This window comes from Pseudorasbora parva, chromosome 7, assembly GCF_024679245.1.
Source record: "Pseudorasbora parva isolate DD20220531a chromosome 7, ASM2467924v1, whole genome shotgun sequence".
NCBI classification, from domain to species: Eukaryota; Metazoa; Chordata; class Actinopteri; order Cypriniformes; family Gobionidae; genus Pseudorasbora; species Pseudorasbora parva.
This window is the reverse complement of record NC_090178.1, coordinates 40865012-40887530: the sequence shown is the minus strand read 5'-3', so window position 1 is coordinate 40887530 and position 22519 is coordinate 40865012. Positions and strand designations below refer to the sequence as shown.

Below are 22519 nucleotides of genomic sequence, written 5' to 3'. Positions count from 1 at the left end.
GTCATCGCTGCTCGCAGCTTTAATTTATTATTATTTTTTTACGCGACTATTTGGGCATTTTTGGGGCCCTTCCCATGCTCGAAAACTCTTGAAACTTTGCACACGCATCAGAATGCGCGGCCATCAGGGCCGGGCCAAGGCTGGGACCCGGGCGTGGCAGGGGGGCTCGACAGCGCCCCCTAAAGTGGGGTCTGAAAACGTGGTCTATAAATCAAACACACTTCCACGTACATATATGAAACTCGGTACACATATAGAGCTCATCGGGCCGAACAACTTTCGTGCTCTAAGTTATGCGTCAGCCCAACAGGAAGTGAGCTATTATGGGTTGTTCGGAAAACGCATGCTCTGAAATTTGCGATACTCCTCCTAGACGATTCACCCGATCAGCACCAAACTCGGTCAGCATGAAGTCAAGACACTGAGGATGCTAAATTGCGAGCAACTTTCTGATTTCTCAAACGGTTTGGCCGTGGCGAAGAGATGAATTTATGGCGAGAAAAAGGAAACAGGAAGTGTGTCATAACTTTTGCATACATTAATTCATTTTGATGAAACTTCAGCTGTGTGTTCGTTGTAAGAGGCTGATCACATGGATATGACTTTTGTGAGACAAAGTTATAGCGCCACCAACTGGCAGCAGGAAGTGTGTCACTTTCAAAATTGCTTTAAATCCCCATCTTATTTTCACCCGATTTACTTCAAACTTCATCAGTATAATGTCAAAACATGGCAGATATAGACATATGAATGGATTCCTGATTCTAGAAAAACTGTTGTCATGGCAACGTGTCAAAGTCTAATAATCTTTTTTGGTGTTTTTGAGACTCTTCACATGCTTGAAATTGCATGAAACTCAACACACACATCAGACATGCTGTCCAGAAGATGCAAGCAAAGATTCAGAAACGGGCGCGGTAGAGGGGCTCAGTAGCGCCATCTTTTGTCCAAAGCGGGGGGTTAGTTTTATCTACAGTCACCAAACTCTGTATATATATTGTACATTTCGAGCCGGACAACTTTCTAATTTAAAGTCATTAGCTCTGACCAACAGGAAGTCAGATAATCTGGTTGGAAGATAACAAGAAGTCGAAAGCGAGCTCTGAGTTTTTACCTTCTCCTCAAAAGCGATTCATTCAATCTCCTCCAAACTCGGACAACATGAAGTAAATATACAGAAGATGCTAAAATGCGAACGGTTATTGGATATCTCAAACGGTTTTCCCGTAGCAAAAGCCTAAAAAACACAAAATAAGCACACAAGTGCCTGGTTCATAAATAAGGCTATACTCCCACCTGCTGGTTATTCTATATATCACACTGTTTTTTTTTTTGTGTTTTTTTTCAACACTTATGCTCTCCCTTAAATGACCAGTAGAGGGCAATATTGTATAAGTTTTCAAGCAAAAAAACTTGCCTCTGTGTGTGTGTGAGAATGGTTTTCTAGGCTGGTGGGGACTTAAACCTGAATGCACACAGACTCATGGGACTTCCCAATGGGTACAAAAGCTTATAAATCAGACAGAATGAGTTATTTTGAAAAGGTGAAAATGCAGAAAGTTTTGTGTGATGGGTAGGTTTTGGGGTAGGAGCAGTGTAGGAGGACAGAATATGGTTTGTACAGCATAAAAACCATTATGCCTATGGTGAGTCCCCAAATAGATAGTGAACCAGACGTGAGTGTGTGTGTGTGTGTGTGTGTGTGTGTGTGTGTGTGTGTGTGTGTGTGTGTGTGTGTTCTTTTTTCTAGCCTGGTGGGGACTTCAACCTGAATGCACACAGACTCATGGGGACATGTGTCATTGATTTCTACAGTGTGTGTGTGTGTGGGGGGGGGGGGGGGGGTTGTTGTGGATGGGGGATGGTGGATGGGCTTAACTGATAAGAGTTGCCTGCAGCATACTTCAGCATTACTACTGTGTGTGCGTGTTCTTTTTTCTAGCCTGGTGGGGACTTCAACCTGAATGCACACAGACTCATTGGGACACGTGCATAGACTGTAAAAAAATATGGACGTAGTGTCCGTGACGTCACCCATAGGTTTCTGAAGAACGTTTCTGAAGCCAATAGTATGGCCGAGCTGGCGGTTGCCATCTTAGAAGCGCGTCATCGCGCGTCACTCCCGGAGAACAGAAAATGGGCAAAGAGGCGGACCTGGGCGGAGCAGAGGCGTGCCAGCGCCGGCTAGCGCACGAAGATCAAATGTCTATGGATGGCAATATTGGCGGTTGATTTTGAATCACAAATTTGAATTGAATTACTTTCCAGATTATTTGAGGTAAGTTAACCCGAAACTACACAACAAAACTTGAAATTATTATTTATTTATATTATACCCGTTTTAAACAACTTTATTTATATTATACCCGTTTTTTAACTTTTAATACATTTGAAGACGTATATTTGCAAGACTTAAATCATAAATGAGAGTGAACGTTGCATTAACTTGCATCTCAAACAAATCATTTGAAGCAAAATCTAAAAAAAAAAACTGTTACACCGAATTTATGTGTGGATGTCACCTGATTATAACGTTACTTGTCATAGCGTGAATTATCTAGGGCTTAATCTACAAATGTAGCGTAGGCCTATTAAATCGCTTACATTAAATGTTTTAGTTCTCCACAATATGTTTATTTTTTACATGATTATTTTCTTACAGTAACAGTGGAGTTGATAATGGCCACGCATGACCATGACCATGACAAATCCATCAACACATCCACCACCTCGTCTGCACCATCTGCACACAGCTTAACCTGTAAGTACTAGTCTTGGTTAACTTGCTCGACATTGACTTCTGGGGCCGGTTGCATAAACCATTTAGACTAGTCTTAAAAGTAAGTCATCTAATTTTTTTCTTTAAGACTGGTCCTTACTTTTTAAAATCAGTTACATAAAATGGTAGATCGGTTTAATTTAAAATAGAAAAGTAAGCCTGATTACATTCTGACTAATTGCTAGTCGGACAAATTATTGCTTAATACAGTCTTAACATAGTGGCTAAGTATATGCAACTAGCCCCTGATTACAATGTACGTCTTAAAATGACAACAACAAATATACTATCAGACTGTTATCTATATTTTTCTAGGTATTTTTCTAAATCTGTTTTTCTGTGTGTGCCAGCAATGTTAACTTAAAATAAACTAAGCTACATATCATTGCTATTTTTAATTTTCTTTACCTAAAGCATTTATTAAATTAATTTATTTTCCTTCCATGGACACAGTGTGGATCATAGGTGACAGCCATGTCAGACGTGGTGCCCAGAGAGCTGCGGAGACTGTTGGAAGAAACCTCGGTCTCCCAGGCGTCCGTGTTTGCTGGTTTGGCTGGGGTGGACTGCGGTGGAGAGGGCTTCTCCCCTTTTTTTCTCAATCCCTGCAAGGAAGAGCAGCACCCGATGTCCTCCTCATCCACTGTGGTGGAAATGACATGGGGCAGGTCAGCAGTGTCCGGCTGGTAAATGCCATGAAGGAGGACCTGCACCAGCTAAAACTCCGGCACCCTGGCATGAAGATCATGTGGTCAGCTGTGACCCAGAGGTGCCGGTGGAAGGATGGTGCCAATCCAGGGAAAATAGATAAGGCTAGAAAGTTTGTTAACAGTGTTATGGCTACATTTGTTCGTAGCTTAAATGGTGCCTTGATTGAGCACACTCACATTAGACATGATAGCCCTGGGCTATTTTTGAAAGATGGAGTTCATTTCACACCTAGAGGAAATGATATGTTTTTAAGTTCTGTAGCTACCTGCCTTAAAGACCACATTCAATTGCAGTGAACAGCTTGTAGTTGGCAGTATCACTGCTTTTGAATTTGGCCTTTATGGCCCATTTAGTTAAAAAATAAATGAATATAGCCCTGACCATCATGGCTAATGTTGAGTTATTTTTAAACATTCATCTTAAAATAACACCTGTAGTCATAACACTGTTAACACCTTCCCATGGACACTGCAGTAGCACATTGAAATAAAAGTAATCAGTTCAATCCTATACTGTTGTTTGAGCACTTTTGTATGGCATGCATTGATTTGTTTCATTGCTTTATGAAGTTAATTTAGAATAATGTTTTGATTATTTTTGGGTGTAATACATTAAAGGGGGGGTGAAACACTCAGTTTCAGTCAATCTCATGTCAATCTTGAGTACCTATAGAGTAGTATTGCATCCTTCATATCTCCGAAAAGTCTTTAGTTTTATCATATTTATAAAAGAAATATGGGCTGCACCGAGTCTTTCCGGAAAAAACCGAGCGCCTGGAGGCGTATCATGTGGGCGGAGCTAAAGAATGACAAGCGCGCAAAGCGGTGACGTCCTCAAGCGAGGAATGGCTATCTCAGCTAATACAGATAATTATCCAGAAAGTAAAGTCCTGACAGCAGTGGCGTGTAAATCCACTTTGAGACGCGACTGAAACGATGTTGTGAAGCTTCCCGTCATTTCTACGTTCAAATCAGTTCAAATGCAGCGCTGCCTTCCCGGAATGCTGTGCTGAAGCGTTGAAGTCGCTCGACGTCAAGTAGACCCATACTCGAAAAAACTGATTTGTGACGAACACCACTTTAAAAGGATAGTCTAGTTAACCCAAAAATTACAATTCTGTCATTATTCACTCACACTCAAACCTGTATGAATTTGTTTGTTCTGCTGAACACAAGGGGAGATATTTGGAAGAATGTTTGTAACCATGCAGATCTCAGCAGCCATTGACTACTGTAGTACTTTCTCCCCCTGACAAAAAAAAAGGTAGAGAAAATTATGATAGAATTTTATTTTTTGGGTGAACTATCACTTTAAGTGAAGTAAAAGAGCTGAACTTTAACTTCAGATATGGGTGATTAATCAGTAGTGAAAACATAGGATAAGGTGCAGTATAAGCAAAGCTAAGCAATAGAAGACTATGGCAGAGTGGAAACTGGGATCAGAAGGCTAGATCTGGAGGTTGGATACCACAATCAGCTCTTCTGGTACATCAACAGACAACATTGGTATAGTTGCTGATAAAGCATACGAACACATCCTACATGACAGAAAGATGACAAGGTTAAAAAAATACTGGTAAAACAGTACGGCCTGCTTGGTTAAAAGCCCACTCACCACGACAAGGTGCAGGCCAAGAGTGGGAACATATAACATGGAACAAACAAACAAACAAAGAAACAAACAAGACAAGAAATAGAGAACATACAACCAATACAACTAAGGCTGGGCGATAAGAACCTTAAATATAAACATTTCGCCCAGCCCTTTTTTTGTAACAATTTAAAATACTATAATGATGTATTGACGTAACACTTCAATAACCCTTTAAATAATTTGCAACTTAACATGCAGAACTTTTTTTGTATTTTGTAGATATGCCATTAACTGACACAGAATTCCAGAAACTATCCACATAAACATTGACAAAGGAGGTTGCATATGTATTTCACATAATAGATGGTGAAAAGCTCGATATCCTCTTAGGCCTCATTCAAGCAGACTCTTAGGGATATTTAACAGTCCTTAATGTGACAAAGGAAAGCCCATATAAACTATGAGTTTAATCAGTAATATCTGTGTGGTTTAAGGAAGGCACCAAGTATAAAGGCTCTATGTACAACTTACAACTGTGTCATTATTGCATATTACTGTAGCATCGCAGCATTCTGTGATTTGTAAGAGTTGGGCCCCATTCATGCAGGCTCCAACTGAAAATCACCCTGGGAATCGGTGGGGTTCTCTGTATAGAAGTGTTGAGGAATGGTTAAAGATGAACAGACCACAGTAAAATAATCACATATCACTGAACGTGGATATATAAGTTTATGAATAAATAAAATAATAAATATATACACAATGTACACACACTACATACAAGCATAACAACATAAATATACAATAATAACAATTATGTACAACATATATACTTAAGTCCCATTTATGAAGGCTCTAAATAAATGTTTTATTTGAGACAAGACATGTACATGCTTCCTTTATATTCAACATTGAAAGTTACTTATGCCCCTTGCATGCGGGCTGATAAATAACATTTACAATGTTGTTCAAAGACAGTTAGGCACAGTGCCATTTTCCATGTTCAGCGTCTGATAACTAAAAAAGAAAGTTTAATTGGCCACACATAGAAAAACATGCTACACACACACAAACACACACACACACACACACACGACCAATCACCTTTCCCTTAATCTCCATAAAAATGGATTAATTTTGTAAGTTTTTTGCGGACGACCTTGCCTTCTTTAATTTTATCTGTCTCCCGCCTTGCTATATGATTTAATCTAATTTTGCAGTACCATGCAGAAGCCATCTTCACCAGAACATGGACATGGTTTGCTTCAACACACATGTCAAACATGTGATTGTGCAGCTGTGGGAAGAGATTCTTCTCAGAACAATCAGAAAGAACCTGGGTGACAATGGCTGCTGTTGTTCCTCTTCCACATGGAGCCCTTCCTGCATTGGTTTTTAAAAGCCGCTGAAAGCATCTTTCTGTAGCTTGGCAAACTGCAGTGATGTCTGGAGATGGTTTCTGTAGGCCACCTCTGTCCTTCAAAGTAAGGAACCGATGCACCAAGTCATCTGAGGTCAGTGCTTGTGAGCAGGGCATGCAAGTAACCTTCTCTTTCATCTTTTTTACAATGAAGCCTGTGATGTAAGAGATTGCTGCTTCCTTGTACTCAGACAGATTGTTAACATCTGGAAGATCAGAGATGGAGTCATCCTCAGGCACAAGCACTTCCACAGGCTCCACATCCACTCGGCGAGCGATGTTCACAGTCGCAGATGTTGAGTCAAGGATGGTTGTGTTGTCACGAAGGAGACAGTTGCCTGTACCCCTTTTAACCTGGTGCCTTACAAGGAGGCGCTTGTATGCCCCTCGGAACTGCCTTACATTGGGGTTGTTGTTGTAACCCCCACGCGCTCTGACTGCAGAGAAGAACAACTCCAAGTGGTCCTGACTGAGTTTGTAGGTCAGAAGGTATCGGCATGGGGCAGCTGGCTGCTCTACCAGGTCTTCGTAGATGCCCATCACGCTCCTGCCACAAGCAATGAAACCATAGATCGGTGTCTTTTTCTGTGTACTATGCACATGTACAAGTTTGTTGTCTCTTCCATTGATTTTGAGCCCACGGAGAAGTGATTCGGCTTCATCTAAAATACCCTTAGCACGGTTTTTAGTAGCTGCCTTGATGGGTGCTTTGTGTCCTTTGCCAAGTGGGTTGCGGCTGTTAAGGACATCAAAGGCTGCATCAATTATGCGCAGGAATTGAACTGTGGCTGCACATCCACTGAACTGGGGATACTTCAGCTCCTGCTCACAATACTCCAGGGCATCAGCGACACTGCTGCTGAAAAGCTGGGCTGCAAGATTGACCTTCATTTTCTGATTTCGCCACTGAATATGCGCCATTTTTAGTTTGTTGGCAAGACGCAAGCCTTCCTTCTCCTGAAGCTTGTGGAGCTCCTCAATGTACCGCCACCTTATCTGCTGGCCATCTTCTCTTACCAGAACCTCAACTGTTGAAAACACATTACGAAGAAGCTTGAGCATGTGACATGGATCCAAGAGCACATGGACTTTTTGTGTGTGATCCTCAGGATGGAGAAAGTAAGGTCTCATGTCCATGATGGCCAAGTTCGCACCAAGCTCCCTGATCATTGCCAAATTTTGGGAGGGTCCATCACACGTCAAGGAGACAACCCGAACTCCAATTGCATGAAGCCTAACAAGGCTCTCTCGGATGACGCTTGCTCTCTCTGGTCCTGTCATGCTGTTGATAAGAAAATATGCAATAGGAATCTTCCAAGACTCATTGATTGCTACAACCATGAGGACCAGTGCTTGTGTTGCCACAACATTTTCAATCTCACCACCACCGATGTCGACATAGCCATGAATTTGGTCACCGCCAAACTCTGTTTGCTTATGAATGTACATTTCATCCATCATCAATGAGCAAACTGTGTCTTTTCCAATTTTCTTCTGCTCAGCAACATGACTTTTTAAAGCTGTGAATGAAGCAACAGTAAATCCAGGATCTGCAGAGATGCTACTGTACCATTTTCGTATGGTCTGAGGATGAGGCAAAGCAGAGAGAAACTTCTCTCTCACATAGTCATAGGCCTTTGGAGAGTAGAAGTGCAATGTAGTTGCGAATTGCTTCAAGTTTTCGCAAAACACTGACTTTTTCTTCTTTTGGATTCTCTGAAAGATCTCCCTAGGAACATCATCCAGACTTTCAAGAAGAGAGGCACATTCAGTTGAAATTATAAGTTTCTTCTGAAGCACTTTTACTATATCTTTCAAGGAAGAAACTCTTGCCTTTAGTCTCCTTGTCTGTTGTGCTTTCAACCTCAGTCGTTTGCGAGCTACACATAGCTTTTCCTTTACCTCATTAGCCTTCCTTTTAATTGTTTTTGGAGACTCTAAAATACAGTATGAGTGATCACAACAACTAGGCAGGCAGCGGCTAGGCAGCTGTTCTGACATAGTGTAAGAGTGATCTAATGATGTGTGTGCTTGTTTTCTGCAACCCAAAACAATTTCCTCACACATATTCGCTGTCAGAGCAATGCCATCATGCACAACATCCTGAGCAACGAAGGCCTGTTCAGATGTGTCTTCAGTCATCATGACATTGCTCTGTTTAACAGCAGGGCTGTTGGCACTACTCTGATCATCTACATATGCAACCTCCTTATTACTATTTACAGCAGAATTATAAGTGCCACTTACCACCTCATTAAAACTTACCAACCGTCTTCTTTTTGGCTGTTGTTCTTTGCCCTTGGAGAAAGAGAAAACGGTAGGCACGGCAGTGTCCTTCAGACATGTCCTTCCCTAATAAGAATTATAAGAAACATAAGAAAATATGACAATATTTCAGAGAGAAGGGTTTTTTGCAACAGTGAAATTTTAGCTATAGCAGGTTGCTTTAAAAAAAACGTTCTTTATTAAAATCAACACATTAATGATTTAACTCTTATCCACCTGCAATTTTTTGGGATGTTTGCCCACCTGACCCGCGGATATAACCGCAATCCACACATACTTCGAGTACTTATACAAAAAAATGTCTTTCTGCAACATCCGTGTTGTAAAATGGAATAAACGAAGCGTCGAGGCAGATGATTTTGCCTCGAGGATTTTTTCAATTCGAGTAACTTGAGGAATTGTTTCAGCCCTAGACCTAAGTTATTCAACTAAATGTACAAAAACAATTTATTAATTAGGTCTTATTTAATTCTATAAACTATAATACTAATCTGCCAACATTGTTGCTATTTTTTTTTTTTTGAAATATTTTCCTGTTTAACACTGTGAAGCTGCTTTGAAACAATTGCCATTGTAAAAGTGCTATATAAATAAAGCTGATTGATTGAACAGTGACCTGTAATACAAATTAATGTATGATGGTAAATACATCATCAATTTCAACAAATAAGTATCTTGACTCTTTGTAAGGTATGGAACAAGGTCTATGTACCCTGGAGTCAGTGGTGAAGTGATGCTTCTCGAAGTGTTCACTGCATAGACGAGATTCCTTGTTAGGCGTCCAATTCTGCCGTTTCATGTTGAGCATCCACTGATCCAGCCTGAGATGGTCTGGAGCACCTAGAGGAAAACTTTAAACAGACAAATATATAGTTATCTCCCTCACAGAAAATTTTACATACAAACTCAGCATTTTAAATTACTTCAGTGTCCAAAAGGTCCCAATAAATGTATTTTAGCTTAAAAATGTTTGTGGACCTCACAGTTCTCATTCTGTTGTGTTGTACTGTCTATTGTTGAGTAATTACAGGCCTCTTTCAACACATATTCTTGAGGACATGTCAAAAATTAAAACATATACTTCCAATATAGTCTGTGTAGGTAAATGTTACGCTATTTATAAAATGCAGACATAACATATGACAACATTTCAGAAAGTTGTATGATCAAAATCACCATAAAGTTCCTTTGAGACTTAACAATTTCCAAAATAAAAATGGAGATTTTCCATTTCACTTCATATGCGTTATATTAAGATCTTAGTGTTAGAAATGCATATTGGTCAAGCTCCAGCACTTTTTTATAAATTAACTGCAAGCTGACAATATACGAGCAAACCATAAAGCATGTCCACACTGGCACGGACAAATTCAATTTAGAATAAATACATTTTCATTGTATAGTGATTATACAATTATTATAAAATACCAATCTGTAGAGAGACCATTTTTTTGCAGTCTGAGAAAGATGGGGGAGGGGATGTCACTGAGTGCATCAGTTCATTGCAGTGTTAATATTTGGCCATTTATAATAAAACCTCAGAATTTCATTATTTTCTATTATGTTCATGATGACTGAGCGATTCTGATGAGGACACCAAGGCACTTTATAGTGATACTGACCCACAGTTTATGGTTTCAGTCTACAGCAGTCTGGCTGGCCGATTCTGGAGTATAACGTCCATATCGTTTTAAATAAAATAATACAATTAAATAAATATTTTTAATTAAAAATAAATTATTTGAAATCAAATTAATAATACATTTAATTATAGTAGACTTTCACTCACCGGAAAAAATGAAGCTCAGGCTTTTTAGACGGTCTGTTAGTACAATTAACCCCACTGCATGCCATTTTATATAATGATTGTGAGAAAATAAGATACTCCCGAATAAAGCACGAATGCAGCAGATATGACAAGTTCAATGGCCGAAATATATTTTTTCTACTAAGTTACAGTCGATGGAATTAGCTGAAGGAACCTGATGGCTAACAGAAATCTGACGGCTAATTATTAGTAATGACAGCAGCAGCAGCGGGAATCCACTTGCCACCTGCTTGTCACTCAAAGTGGCCACGCCCTTAATTATGCAGAACTTTAAGGCTTAATATAATGTAAATGAAAAAGTTATAAAAAAATTCACCCCCCTCACAGTTGTCATGAAGGGCAATATTAGCGATATAGACCAAAAACAAAATTTGTACCAGGCTGTAAACATGTTTTTTTCTGCTGTAAAGTTGGGAATTTTAACATGGGGCTCAATGAGATTTTGCTCCCTTCTGGCGCCTGCCCCTAGTGGCCAGTTAAGGAATTGCAGTTCAAATCACTTCCGTATTGGCTTCAAGAGAGATCGCGGGAGGTTGCCGCTTGGACACGTGTCACTGATTTCTACAGTGTGTGTGTGTGTGTGTGTGTGTGTGTGTGTGTGTGTGTGTGTGTGTGTGTGAGAGAGAGAGCCACTCTTCTGTCTAAAAAGATTACCTCTCAATACTGTGCTTTGGCCTGCATTAAAGGATTAAACATATTATTCTGGGTTTGAATAAAAAAATTCATGTATAAAACCAGTTTATTTGTAGGGCATTGACAATATTGTTTTATATTATTAGTTAAATAATTGTGTTAATACAAATAATTATTAATAAAAATATATAAATATTTAAAAAAACATTACTAACAAAAGAAAAAACACATTTAATTGTCTTTAAAAAGAAAAGGAAAAAAAAAGTAGTGTGTGTAACTTAAAAAAATGAGAAGATTAATGCCTTTTGTTTAAGGACAAAAATGAGAACCAATGAGCTACCGGCATATAGAATAACCAGAAGGTGGGAGTGTAGCCTTATTTAGTAACCAGGTTGGATATGTCCTAGGGAACACTGTTTTGAAGATAAAACTATTGTTGTTATTGCAAAACAGTGTTTTCAGACAGTGAAATAAAAACAATGATCTCTCACTGTTTAGATTTTGTGTCTGTCCTTACCCCCCCCCCCCCTCACTCTCCCTCTCTCAGGATCACTCTGTGTGTGTGTGTGTGTGGAGGGGGTCTCTCTCACTCTGTGTATGTCGCCTTGTTTCTTGTTTTTCATAATTTAACCCTTTCATATCAAAAGCTATCAGCAATATCTATCACTTTATTGTGAAAAATAAGTTTTAAAAAATGTATTATACATATATATAACACTGGTCTTCTGAACTTACAATATTTTGAGCTGCAAAAAATACATTTGCACATAATTGAAAGTGATATCCTAATACTTTTAATTGTTTTCTATAACATGGGCTTTAAAGAAGGTCATGTGCTGTGTTTGCAAAGATCACGTATGACACCTCTTTAAACTAATTATTTATTGATAAAATTCAAATGGATAAAAAAAAATATAATTTCACATGATCTTATAAAAGTGGCTGTTTATAATAAACTTCTATAAATTTTATGCACGCATATTACTCTTACCTGACACTGATATTAAAATCATTGTTGCAGTCTCTGTGATTTGGCTTAATTTATTTTTAAGAGAAGTGTAAGGATAATACAACTTCAGCATTTGGACAGTATTCTGTACTCATTTGAAATTGACATTTGACATCATCTGACATAAAATTAATGAATAAAATGTAATTGATCTCAGAGATGTGAGTGTTGTGGTTCCTGGTCATAGCAGCACCAGTTGCTGCAGTTAATGAGGTGAATTCAAATGACTTTGACATAGTCCCTTTATTTATTTTTTCCCATATTAAATGCCTATTGCCTGCTGTGCACAGTTAAGCTGATGCCACCGGGGTGGCGGTGCCCCCGGCTTGGGCCCGTCATCGCTGCTCGCAGCTTTAATTATATTTGAATCTTCCCTTACACCACGTGAGCTGGAACTTCATTAAAAATAAAGTTCAACCACACATTCCTAATATTAGGATCCGAAGGAAGCTTATGCAGTGACTGTGTTTTACAGCTGTATTTATAACATGATTTCTAATGCTTTCTTAATTATTTATAAATGATGAATTGACTATTTACTAATGCTTAACTAATGATTCATAGCTTGCATAGCATTCATATGTAGCATTATTATATCAATTCATCACCCCTTTAAATGATCAGTTCTCTGCTAAACAGCAAAAGGAAACAAACACAACATAGAGGAATAAAGCACATAGAAATATTATTCAAAAAATGAAACTACAACTGTACACTTGACATAACATGAAAACTAAACCCTGAAGACATGCAATATTTGCACCCGGTTTCACAGACAAGGCTTAAGCTAGACCTAAAATGCATGCTTGAGCTGTTTTAACTAAAAGCAACTTGTATGGACATATCTTAAAATGTCAGTGCCATTATTTTGTCTCAAGATGCACACAAGTAATGTGTTTTTCAAGTGTACATTTATAAAAGCTACTTAAATGCCCTAATTGAACTAAGGCCTAACTGTGTCTTAGGCTAAGCCCTGTCTGTGAAACTGGACAATAGTGACCCAATGTTTAAATAATGTCATCATCCTTATATCACATTAAGTAATAGGTACGTTTTAAAAATTTCAATTTAAACAAGCAACTGTAAGTCATGTTTTAGGTTAAATTAAATAGCAAGACATAATAACAAGACATAATATCACATAACAGACTGGTTCATTATTTATCTTCTAGTGTGTTTTGAGTTATTGTGATTTAATTTATAAAGCACTTATTATACAAAACGTCTAACTTTCTTTTGAAATATCTGCTCAATCTCAAGTAGTGTTGTTTTTGACGGCCTGTTTTAATTTTAGTTTTCATTGTATTCCACATGGAAATAAGAGGAAATAAGTCAGTACTCTTATTTACATGAGGTAAACATAATGCTGCATGGTTATTTTACAATATTGCTGTCATAATGATGGCCTATTTCAAATGTTTTGTAATGCCACACCAGCAGAGGGAGCCCTCACCTGAATTCTGACTGTGTGCCACTGTCTCTGCTCACTCTACAGTCACTTCCTGTTTGGCAGCCATTTTAAGCATAGCATGGCCAAACAGACCTTGCGAAGTATTGCCAGTCTTACTGCCTTACTGAGCGTTTTCATTGTCTTGCGTTTGACCAATTGCCTATTTATCTTGATCACTGTTTCTGGACTTTGGACCCTTTGGACTTGTTTGCCTGGTTGGATTGTTTATTGTGTTTGACCATTCTGTCTGCCTCTCGACTACTGCCTTTTGGATATTCCCGTGGCTTGTTTTCCTATTAAACTTCTGCACATGGATTCAAACCCGGCCTCAGCCTCTTCCTTACATGTTTACATGCTTTTCTTCTTTTTATTGAAATATTATTAGACCACTCAATATTGCTCTTGTAAATACTTTCCTGCATTTCAGTAATAAAAGTCTAGATCTTTAAAATGCATCCCTCTGCAGGGGTCAAAAAGGATATTAACAGTACATTTTGAAGTGATATATTCTTTAAAAATATTCTTGAGATGTGGTTTCGGACGACAATTAAATTACCACACGTCCATGGTGTTTGTCAAAAAATAGTAGAATAAAACAAACTAGACAAAAAAGTTTGATGACAAACTTTAAGTTGGCTTGGAAGAGAGTTGATCAGAAAGTTTGAAAAGGTTTAAAATAGTTTAATAAGTTTAAAGTTTAAAAGAGTTTAATAAGTTTAAAGTTTAAAATAGGCCGGCCATTGGTCCCTTTCTCTGCGTCAGACTTAACTTTGTTTGTTGTCGTTTACATGCAGCTGAATCTTCTAGTTCTAAATAATAATTTCGTCTTGTTTTGGTCAATGAAAATGAAGTGATATTTTAGCATTTTTTTTTATTTTGTATACCACATTTAGTGTCGTTTTTATTCATCAACAATAGTGCATTATATACCTTTGATTATAGTCATCGTGACATGAAGATAACTGAGCCACACTAAAGCATTTACATTTCATCTCGTCTCGTTTTCTTCACATGATAACGTTTTTTTGACGACGATATTTAGTCAATATTTTCATTGACGAAAGCAACACTAATCTCAAGGTCTATGTCAGCTTACACAGAGTCACTGAGGAGTCAGGCAGAAGAGTAAACCCTGTATATAAGGGGCCTTTGAATTTAGAGTGGTAGGTGTACAGGTGACTTTGTGTGTTATTACGAATGCTGTAATATGACAGGCTTCCACGTTCCATGTCAGACTTCAAATCTATATAAACTCCAACTCTTTTGGATTGAGCAAACACTGGGAATGCACAAGTAATCTCATTATTCTGCCAGAGTTTTGATTTGCCATTCTGACAGAGGAGACTTGGAAAAGGATTATTAACTCCCATTATACTCTCTTTTCTATCTGCGGTCTTATAGGTCACACCCACACCAACACCACCATTACACTCCAACTCAAAGTAACAGCGACCAGTCAGTGCCTCTGTGCACATGGCCTGGGGATACAGTTTGAATCTATCAGGATGATCAGGATATGTTTGCTCCTCTGTAGTTTCTGATATGTTCTCGTTTCCTTCGGAGAGTTTCAGACGTGGATGTACTGTGTTTATATCCACTGTGAGCTGACATGCATCTGCAGAAAACAGGGCATATGCTGTCATTGGTTAATGGCTAGTAGTGACTTTAATACCATATCAAATAATAAAAAAATAAAATAAAATAGCATTATTATTAAGCATTTGTGTAGCCTTACATATGTCATTAACATTATCATTAATCATATCAACTCATTAACATTGTCAATCAACTCTCATTAAAATATTAGTTTTGTATTAGTAAACTGTTAGTGGTAGGGTTAGTAAAATAACTTGACATGCACTTGCAACGTTACTTATCAGTCAGTAGAATGTATGTTGAGGGACCATCACAATAAAGTATTAGCAGATATTCGGCAGTCTACTGATATGTTATTAAAGGGTTTCTTCACTGATTAACACATGGCTTTGTATCAGTAGAAACCCTGGAGTATGTTGATCCTTTGTGCCATGACACTCGCTCAGTGGCTAAATCACATTCTATTGAACAGACACAATCAGTTTTTAATTGTAGTGTCAGTTCTCTAACTGAACTGATTTTATGAAAATAAACATGGTGGTAAAGTGATCCAGTAATCCAGTGATCCAGTAGGGGTGGCTTTGGGAGTGGCCTCGTAGGGCAGTGAGGCATTCTGGGACATGTTGTCTTTCATCCCCATGAGACAAACATACATTTTCTGTCTTTTCTCAGTCTAGAAAGCACCAAATTCAAAAATAATTTTACATTTCTACTACATTAATGACCTACTTTAAATATAGATTCATCTTACCAGTGCAGAAGTACCCCTTGAATATTCTAATGAGAGTTAGTTGACATGTTCAATGTAGTCAACAGAATGTCTATAGGGGAACATCAAAAGTCAGTGTTACAATATTGTGCTTTTGCATAATATACCTACATTTTCTCAGACCGGATTTAATTCGACACGCTCCTCCTTTATCAACACTGTGGGAATATAAAAACACTGATATTTAAAATATGAACACGTTATAAAAGAGCAGCATTTTAAAAGCAAAGGATTTTAGTATTGTAGAATCTTATCAATGAAGGCAAGTATGATTCCTACATGTAATGTAACAAATAATAATAATATAAGCACATACTTTAGTTTCTCCAGTTTACAGTTTGGATCCTCTTTTTTTGCAGTGAGCAGTTTCATCCCCATTTCCCCAGGGTGATTGTAGCTCAGATCCAGTTCTCTCAGATGACCGGCATTTGAGGTAAGGGCTGAGGCCAGTGAATTGAAGCCCTTCTCTGTGATCATACACCCTGATAGTCTGCAGGTAATATTAAAAAGAATATTGTTTCAAGAGCAACTGATTCAAATGTTAAAAACACTTACTCATATTAAACCACGGAAATTGTAGATCACAGAAAGTCGCAGACAGACAGACATAAGCAATAACTATATTCTATACATTTCATGAAGACACTTTGATGAGTGGCATGTGGCTGTCCGTTCACTGCCATAATGCTAGGGTGTTTTGAGTGGTTTATTTCAAGAAAAATATATTACTTAAAGCAAACTTTAAGTACTTCGATATCACAGCAAAAACTAGTACCCTAACTAAAAAAAATTCAAACATTATAAAAGAAAAGTGAACAATCAGTAAAAATAAAAAATAAGAATACACTATTTATAAGCATAATAAAATAAACACTATAGTGTTCACTGTATAAATTAAATATAGAATAGTCTTTGTTAAAGCTGTGTTTTGTTTGAGTAACTTTTGTGATGTAGACAGCAGCAGGTATGTACTTAAAATTTTATTTCTCAGCTTTTTACATTCACTTAACCTCTTAATCCTCACCCCTTTTTTTGAGAATTAAAAAAAAAAAAATGACATACCCAAATAAAAATGTCTGCAGCTCTTAAACCCTATGGTCTGTATCCATAAATGTTATGTTACCCAAAAGTCATAATAACTCAAAGTAGTATAGGGAAAGATTAAAAGAAAGGGAAATATGCATGTAAGTGACTCACATTTTTTTTTAAATTGTTATTATTCCCTTATGGAAAAAATATGAGATTTTAATTTTAAGGCCCTGAAAATACCATAATTATAAAACTGAATGTCTGATCATGTTTTGATAAAAATTTGTGGACGATTCTCACAAAAATGTAGTTTCTGTAAGCTTTTATGTCAGAAAAAGACTAGGCGTCCTTTCAAAAAAAGGCCAATTATATTAGAACATTTGGGTAACTCTTTAGATTACACATAATTAAAGTGAATTTACAGCATAACTTTCGGTAATTATATCGTAACTATAAAGTAAGCATGTGTAGGTATAAGGGAACAATATGTAATATTCGGGGATTAAAGGGGTGCTGTCAGGAAAAATAACAAATTATTTATATTGTTAGTATTTTTTAATTAAGGGGTAATTATACTGTAAGTATTTTTTAATAAAGGGGTAATTATCTGTGTAGTTATAGGGTAAGAATGAATCTGCGGGCTGTAAATTAAAGTGGCTCTTGTTTCCCTCGTTTCATGTAGTTATAGGGTAAGTACAATAAAATCACATACACAATCTGATATCACTCATAAATATTTTTTTGAAAAACAACTTAATTCAAAACAGATTTATACACATATTTGTTTTTGTTTTTTTAAATAAACTTTTCATTTCAAATGATAACGTCCTGACAGAAAGAGACATGTTTTGCCCCTTCCTCTTTCTTTTCCTTTTCCTTTTCCTGACGTTCTCATGCACTTTTCATCTGAAACACATGCGAGAACTGGCGTCACTTGTATTTTATTCTTGTTTGTTTCTAATTGCTATTACCATATATTATGTTATTGTTTGTATACTGTTGTGAGCATAAAAACAAACAAAAAAAAACAGACAGCATCAGACATCCACATGACCATAGTTTTTCGGCACGCGCACATCACGTTCAAGTTACGTCAAGCATGAAATCAACCCTCGCATGCACACGCAGATAACTGCTGGTCGGATGCGATTTATTGTTATTTTTCTTACAAACACTTATCGTTTAACTTCAGAAGACATTGATTCATCCATTGGGATCGTATGGATTAATGTAGTTATTGATGTATGTGCTGTTTGATGCCTTGACCCAAATGAGTTTTAATTAGCAGAGATTATTTATTTTTCTGTGTTCATCTGAGGAAACAAAGTCGTATATATCTCGGATGGCATGAGGGTAAAAGACGAGGAAATGGTGAGGACATTTTATTTTTTAGTTTTATTTTTTATTTTAAGTTTTATTTTTTATTTTTCATTTTTGATATCAGATTGTATTTGTGTTTTTATTGTACTTACCCTGTAACTACATGAAACAAGAGGGGAACAAGAGATACTTTAAATTAAAGCCCGCACATCCATACTTACCCCGTAACTACATGAAACAAGAGGGGTACAAGAGCCACTTTAATTTACAGCCTGCACATTCATACTTACTTGTTCATTTTCCTGATAGTTATCCCTTTATTCCCCCAATATTACATATTGTTCCCATATACATACACATACTTACTTTATAGTTATAATTATAATTATAGCTATAATTATCAAAAGTTATGCTGTAAATTCACTTTAATTATGCAGTACTTTCCGGGCCGTAATCTAAAGCGTTACCAATAAATAAATTTAGTGGATAAAAACTAAACTCTGTCATTTAGTCTGCGCGTGTGCGTTAAGTGTGTGTGCTTACACTGGCAGGCAGCGATGGATAGTATTGGATACTATGGAAAAGGTAAGAATGAGCTGTATTCATCAATGAATACGAGTCTTTTGATTCGTTACTACATCCATCAATCTATGACTATGCATTGGCTAGGCATTGGCTAGGCATTGACTGGCTTATCCAATTAAAAGCATGGACACATTGACTGACAGTTTTAGCAGCCAGTAGCCAGGGTTGCCAACTCTCACGCATCTGGCGTGATTCTCACGCTTTAAGGCTCTGTCTCACGCTCTCACTCCGCCCAACTCAATCTCACGCCAAATTGCCAAACCTCCTTTTGATATTAAACAAAGCTATAAGCTTTATTTTTTTTAAATGTGTTTTAATGAAATTCAAACAATAAATAGCGTTTTGGCGCTAATGTGGCATAATGTTAAAGCCAGAGGCGTTGAGCGGAGTTGCATGCTCTCGTCTCCCTGCGGTGCGCGCTGGTCACGTGGCCCATGAGCGCTCAATACTTCTAGCGCCGTGCCAATGAATTTAAATGGCTTAAGCGGATACTCAACAGTTTCACCATATAGATGTTTGCTGCAAGTTTTGGTAAACAGTACAGCATAGTGTTAGTGTGTATTGATTATTAAGTCAGCCATATTTACAGGATCGTTTTATTATGGAGAGTGATAGAGATTCAACATTGTTAACATTAATGTTATTCTTGTATTTAGCCCTCAGGTATTCCTTACTAATAGGTCACACTCATACTCATTAAATTATATTTATTGAATATTTTGAGGAGATCTTTTGGTACTAAATACTATTTGTGCAACAATTATTGTCAATAAATCACCACTTAAAATATTTTTCTTCAATATTTGTATTTCTTCTAAAATGTATATTACAATTAGTGTAGTAATTAATATTAAAATAGAGAATTCCAATTCAAAGAGGCAAATTAGAGTCATTTTGTGGCTAAAAAATATTAATGTTTATTTGTAATGCCATTAGGTGCCTTATGGCTCTTTAATAAATATCCATGTATCTAATCTAGTTGCTCAAAAATATATTGCAGTCTTTGCATTCTAATAAATATTTAGATATGATGATCAAACACTAGATTTCTTTAAATGTGAAATTTCAAAACTTAAATAACTTGCATCCTAATCTTTTTAATGAATAATGATACTTATATAAGCAGTCACAAGTGAATATTAAGGAATGGCACATATAATTTGACCCAAGAAATGTTTAAACTAGTGCCAAAACAAACATATTATTATGTACAGTATATATACTAGATATAAACTGATACTGAATCAAGATCAAAAGCATTACCCCCCCCCCCCCCCCCCCCCCGGCCCTCAAAAAATCTCACTCCAACCTAAACTTAAAAGTTGGCAACCCTGCAGTAGCACGCTCCGTTTATATCATGTGCCATCAGAGAGACTGTGATTGAAGGAGAGAGACCTGGGAAATATGACCGAAACAGTCCACAGTACAGGAGATTGTCAAAATAATAATTATAATCGCCATTTCATTGAAAATAGACATGATTGCTTACTCTAACGCAACAATGGAGGATTTTTATTTTTTTTCCCTTATTTTTTCCTTGTTTTGCCTTAAAAAGTAGGATGCATTTTGAAGAGTGGACTCTTACACGGACATGTATGCTGTTGTTTCGTGGATTCGTCTATCTGATCTGATCAGGAGATGAAAGATGAGTACCACGTTTATTATGCTAATGTGAAAATAGCTAGTGCTTCATAATTTCATTTAACCCTTTCCTCTCTGGTGTATTTATTGCAAAAATGAGTTCAGAACATGAATCTTGACTGTCTTAGCTTTCAAGTGATGCATAGTTTGTGATAGTTGATTGAACAGTTCGTATAAAACAAAAGTAATTATAAGTAGAGACACGCCCACTTGCATCAACCGCACGATCCGGTGTGGATTACGTGGTTAAAGGTGCAGTATGTAATATTGACTGCTAGCTGTTGAAATATGCACTGCATTGTTTTCCAGAGAAACAATTATGTGAATTTAGCTTGTGAACTTAGAAATTTCGATCACTTTCTCACCATTTTATTTAACCTGATAAGCGTCACGAGGACGAGGACGTGCTGAAACTCTCTTTGCTTAAATTAGCTCAAAATTACTATCAGATGTAAGTAATTACCTTGACAAACTATACATCATTAAAAAGATCTAAGACTAAAGTTTAATTTTGTTACCTCTGTTTTATTCTCAAAGTCTTATAATGACCGTAATGTGTTAATATGTGCCAGGAGTTATGAATATGACCTTGGGCGTCGCTACCTTTTGATTGTAATATGCGCGTCATTTGCTCCCATTCATAAAAAACTCTTCTCTGGTCGTCATGAAGACACTCGACAAAACAACTTCCCTCAGGGCTTTTACTTCAAATGTGTGCAGATGTGGAGAAATATTGATAGATTCTCACATGTTTGAGTCAAATTTCTATACAGAGAAGTATTATTTATTCAATCTTTATCCAAAATCCGCGGATGTGTGATTATGAGAGCAGTAGACAGTGATATGCTGTGTTTTCAATTCATTCTGGCAGCCGGAGGGCGCTGGAAAGCTGTACTACTGAAAATTCACCCCTTATGGAACACATGAAGAACAGACACACCATGTGACATTCAGGAAGTATCTGACATGACCAAAACAACTTTCTAGCGATCGTCAGATGGCTATTTTATGCAGATAGACACGTTTTAAGACAATAAACACACAATCGCGGCAATATATGGTTGGTCTGTGTTCTTTATGCCATGTTGGGTGGTTTCATAATAGATGATATTTATAATGCAATGCTATAATTCCACATAGCTTTTAGCATTGTATATTTTCTGTCAGATTTTTTGACCCGAAGCTACATGAGATCACATATTGTTATATAAAACACTCGACTTATAAATTATAAAGTGATATGAAGCAAGTTTTGAATAAAACATGATTTTAATCGTATAAATTGTTGTTTTGCTGGTGTGCTAAGCTAACATGCTAGCTTGCCCTAGATGCACCTGCCACTGAGTAAATACTTTATTTTTATGAACATTTTCTAAATGTAAAACTACTGAAATGCTTATTTGGACGAAATGCATTCAATAGAGTCTCAGTGAGGGTAAAGTGAGAGGTTTGATTTAGAAATGAGGTTTGAATAGAACAGTTTGAATAGAGAATCGTTAGTAATTATAATGCAGACAAAAGAATAATAATTAGAGCCATAACCAGTCCGCAGAAGTGTGAATGTGTGTTGGGGAGACAAACTGAATGGGGCAGTTTGCACCTCTAAACAATAGAGGCAAAATAGAGAATGAAAGCTGAGAAGATGTGGCAATAAACATCAGTTGATATTTCAGAGATATCTCAAAATAAAATCACATGAAACGATCTTGTAAAACGTTTAATAAAATTCAGAGTTTTAGACTGATCATCTTCAGATCTGAAATATAACATGGTCAGACGTGTGGCTTTAGCTGTAGTGCATTTCTAGATTTCTCCAAGGCCCACTTCAATTTTATTTTCATAAAGATATTTCATACAAATCAATTTCTAA

The 22519-nt window shown here is 37.0% G+C and overlaps 1 protein-coding gene and 1 long non-coding RNA gene across 6 annotated transcripts in view; one reads left to right on the top strand and one right to left on the bottom strand.

The window, feature by feature from the left end:
- The first annotated feature begins 1986 nt into the window (after positions 1-1986).
- LOC137083878 (uncharacterized) lies at positions 1987-3947 on the top strand. The gene is made up of 3 exons (XR_010906641.1): positions 1987-2278; positions 2663-2761; positions 3233-3947. It is a non-coding gene; the product is annotated as an uncharacterized lncRNA (long non-coding RNA).
- Positions 3948-12521: 8574 nt separating this feature from the next.
- The window catches only part of si:ch211-201o1.1 (NLR family CARD domain-containing protein 3), a 68296-nt gene continuing 58298 nt past the window's right edge, over positions 12522-22519 (bottom strand). For all 5 annotated transcript variants that reach the window (XM_067449250.1, XM_067449247.1, XM_067449248.1 and 2 more), the window contains 3 exons: positions 16391-16564; positions 16186-16232; positions 12522-15324 (listed from right to left, as the gene is read on the bottom strand). In XM_067449250.1, coding sequence (XP_067305351.1) covers positions 14792-15324; positions 16186-16232; positions 16391-16564 — 754 coding nt within the window. In that variant the 3' untranslated portion in view covers positions 12522-14791. The remainder of the gene's footprint in view (positions 15325-16185; positions 16233-16390; positions 16565-22519) is intronic.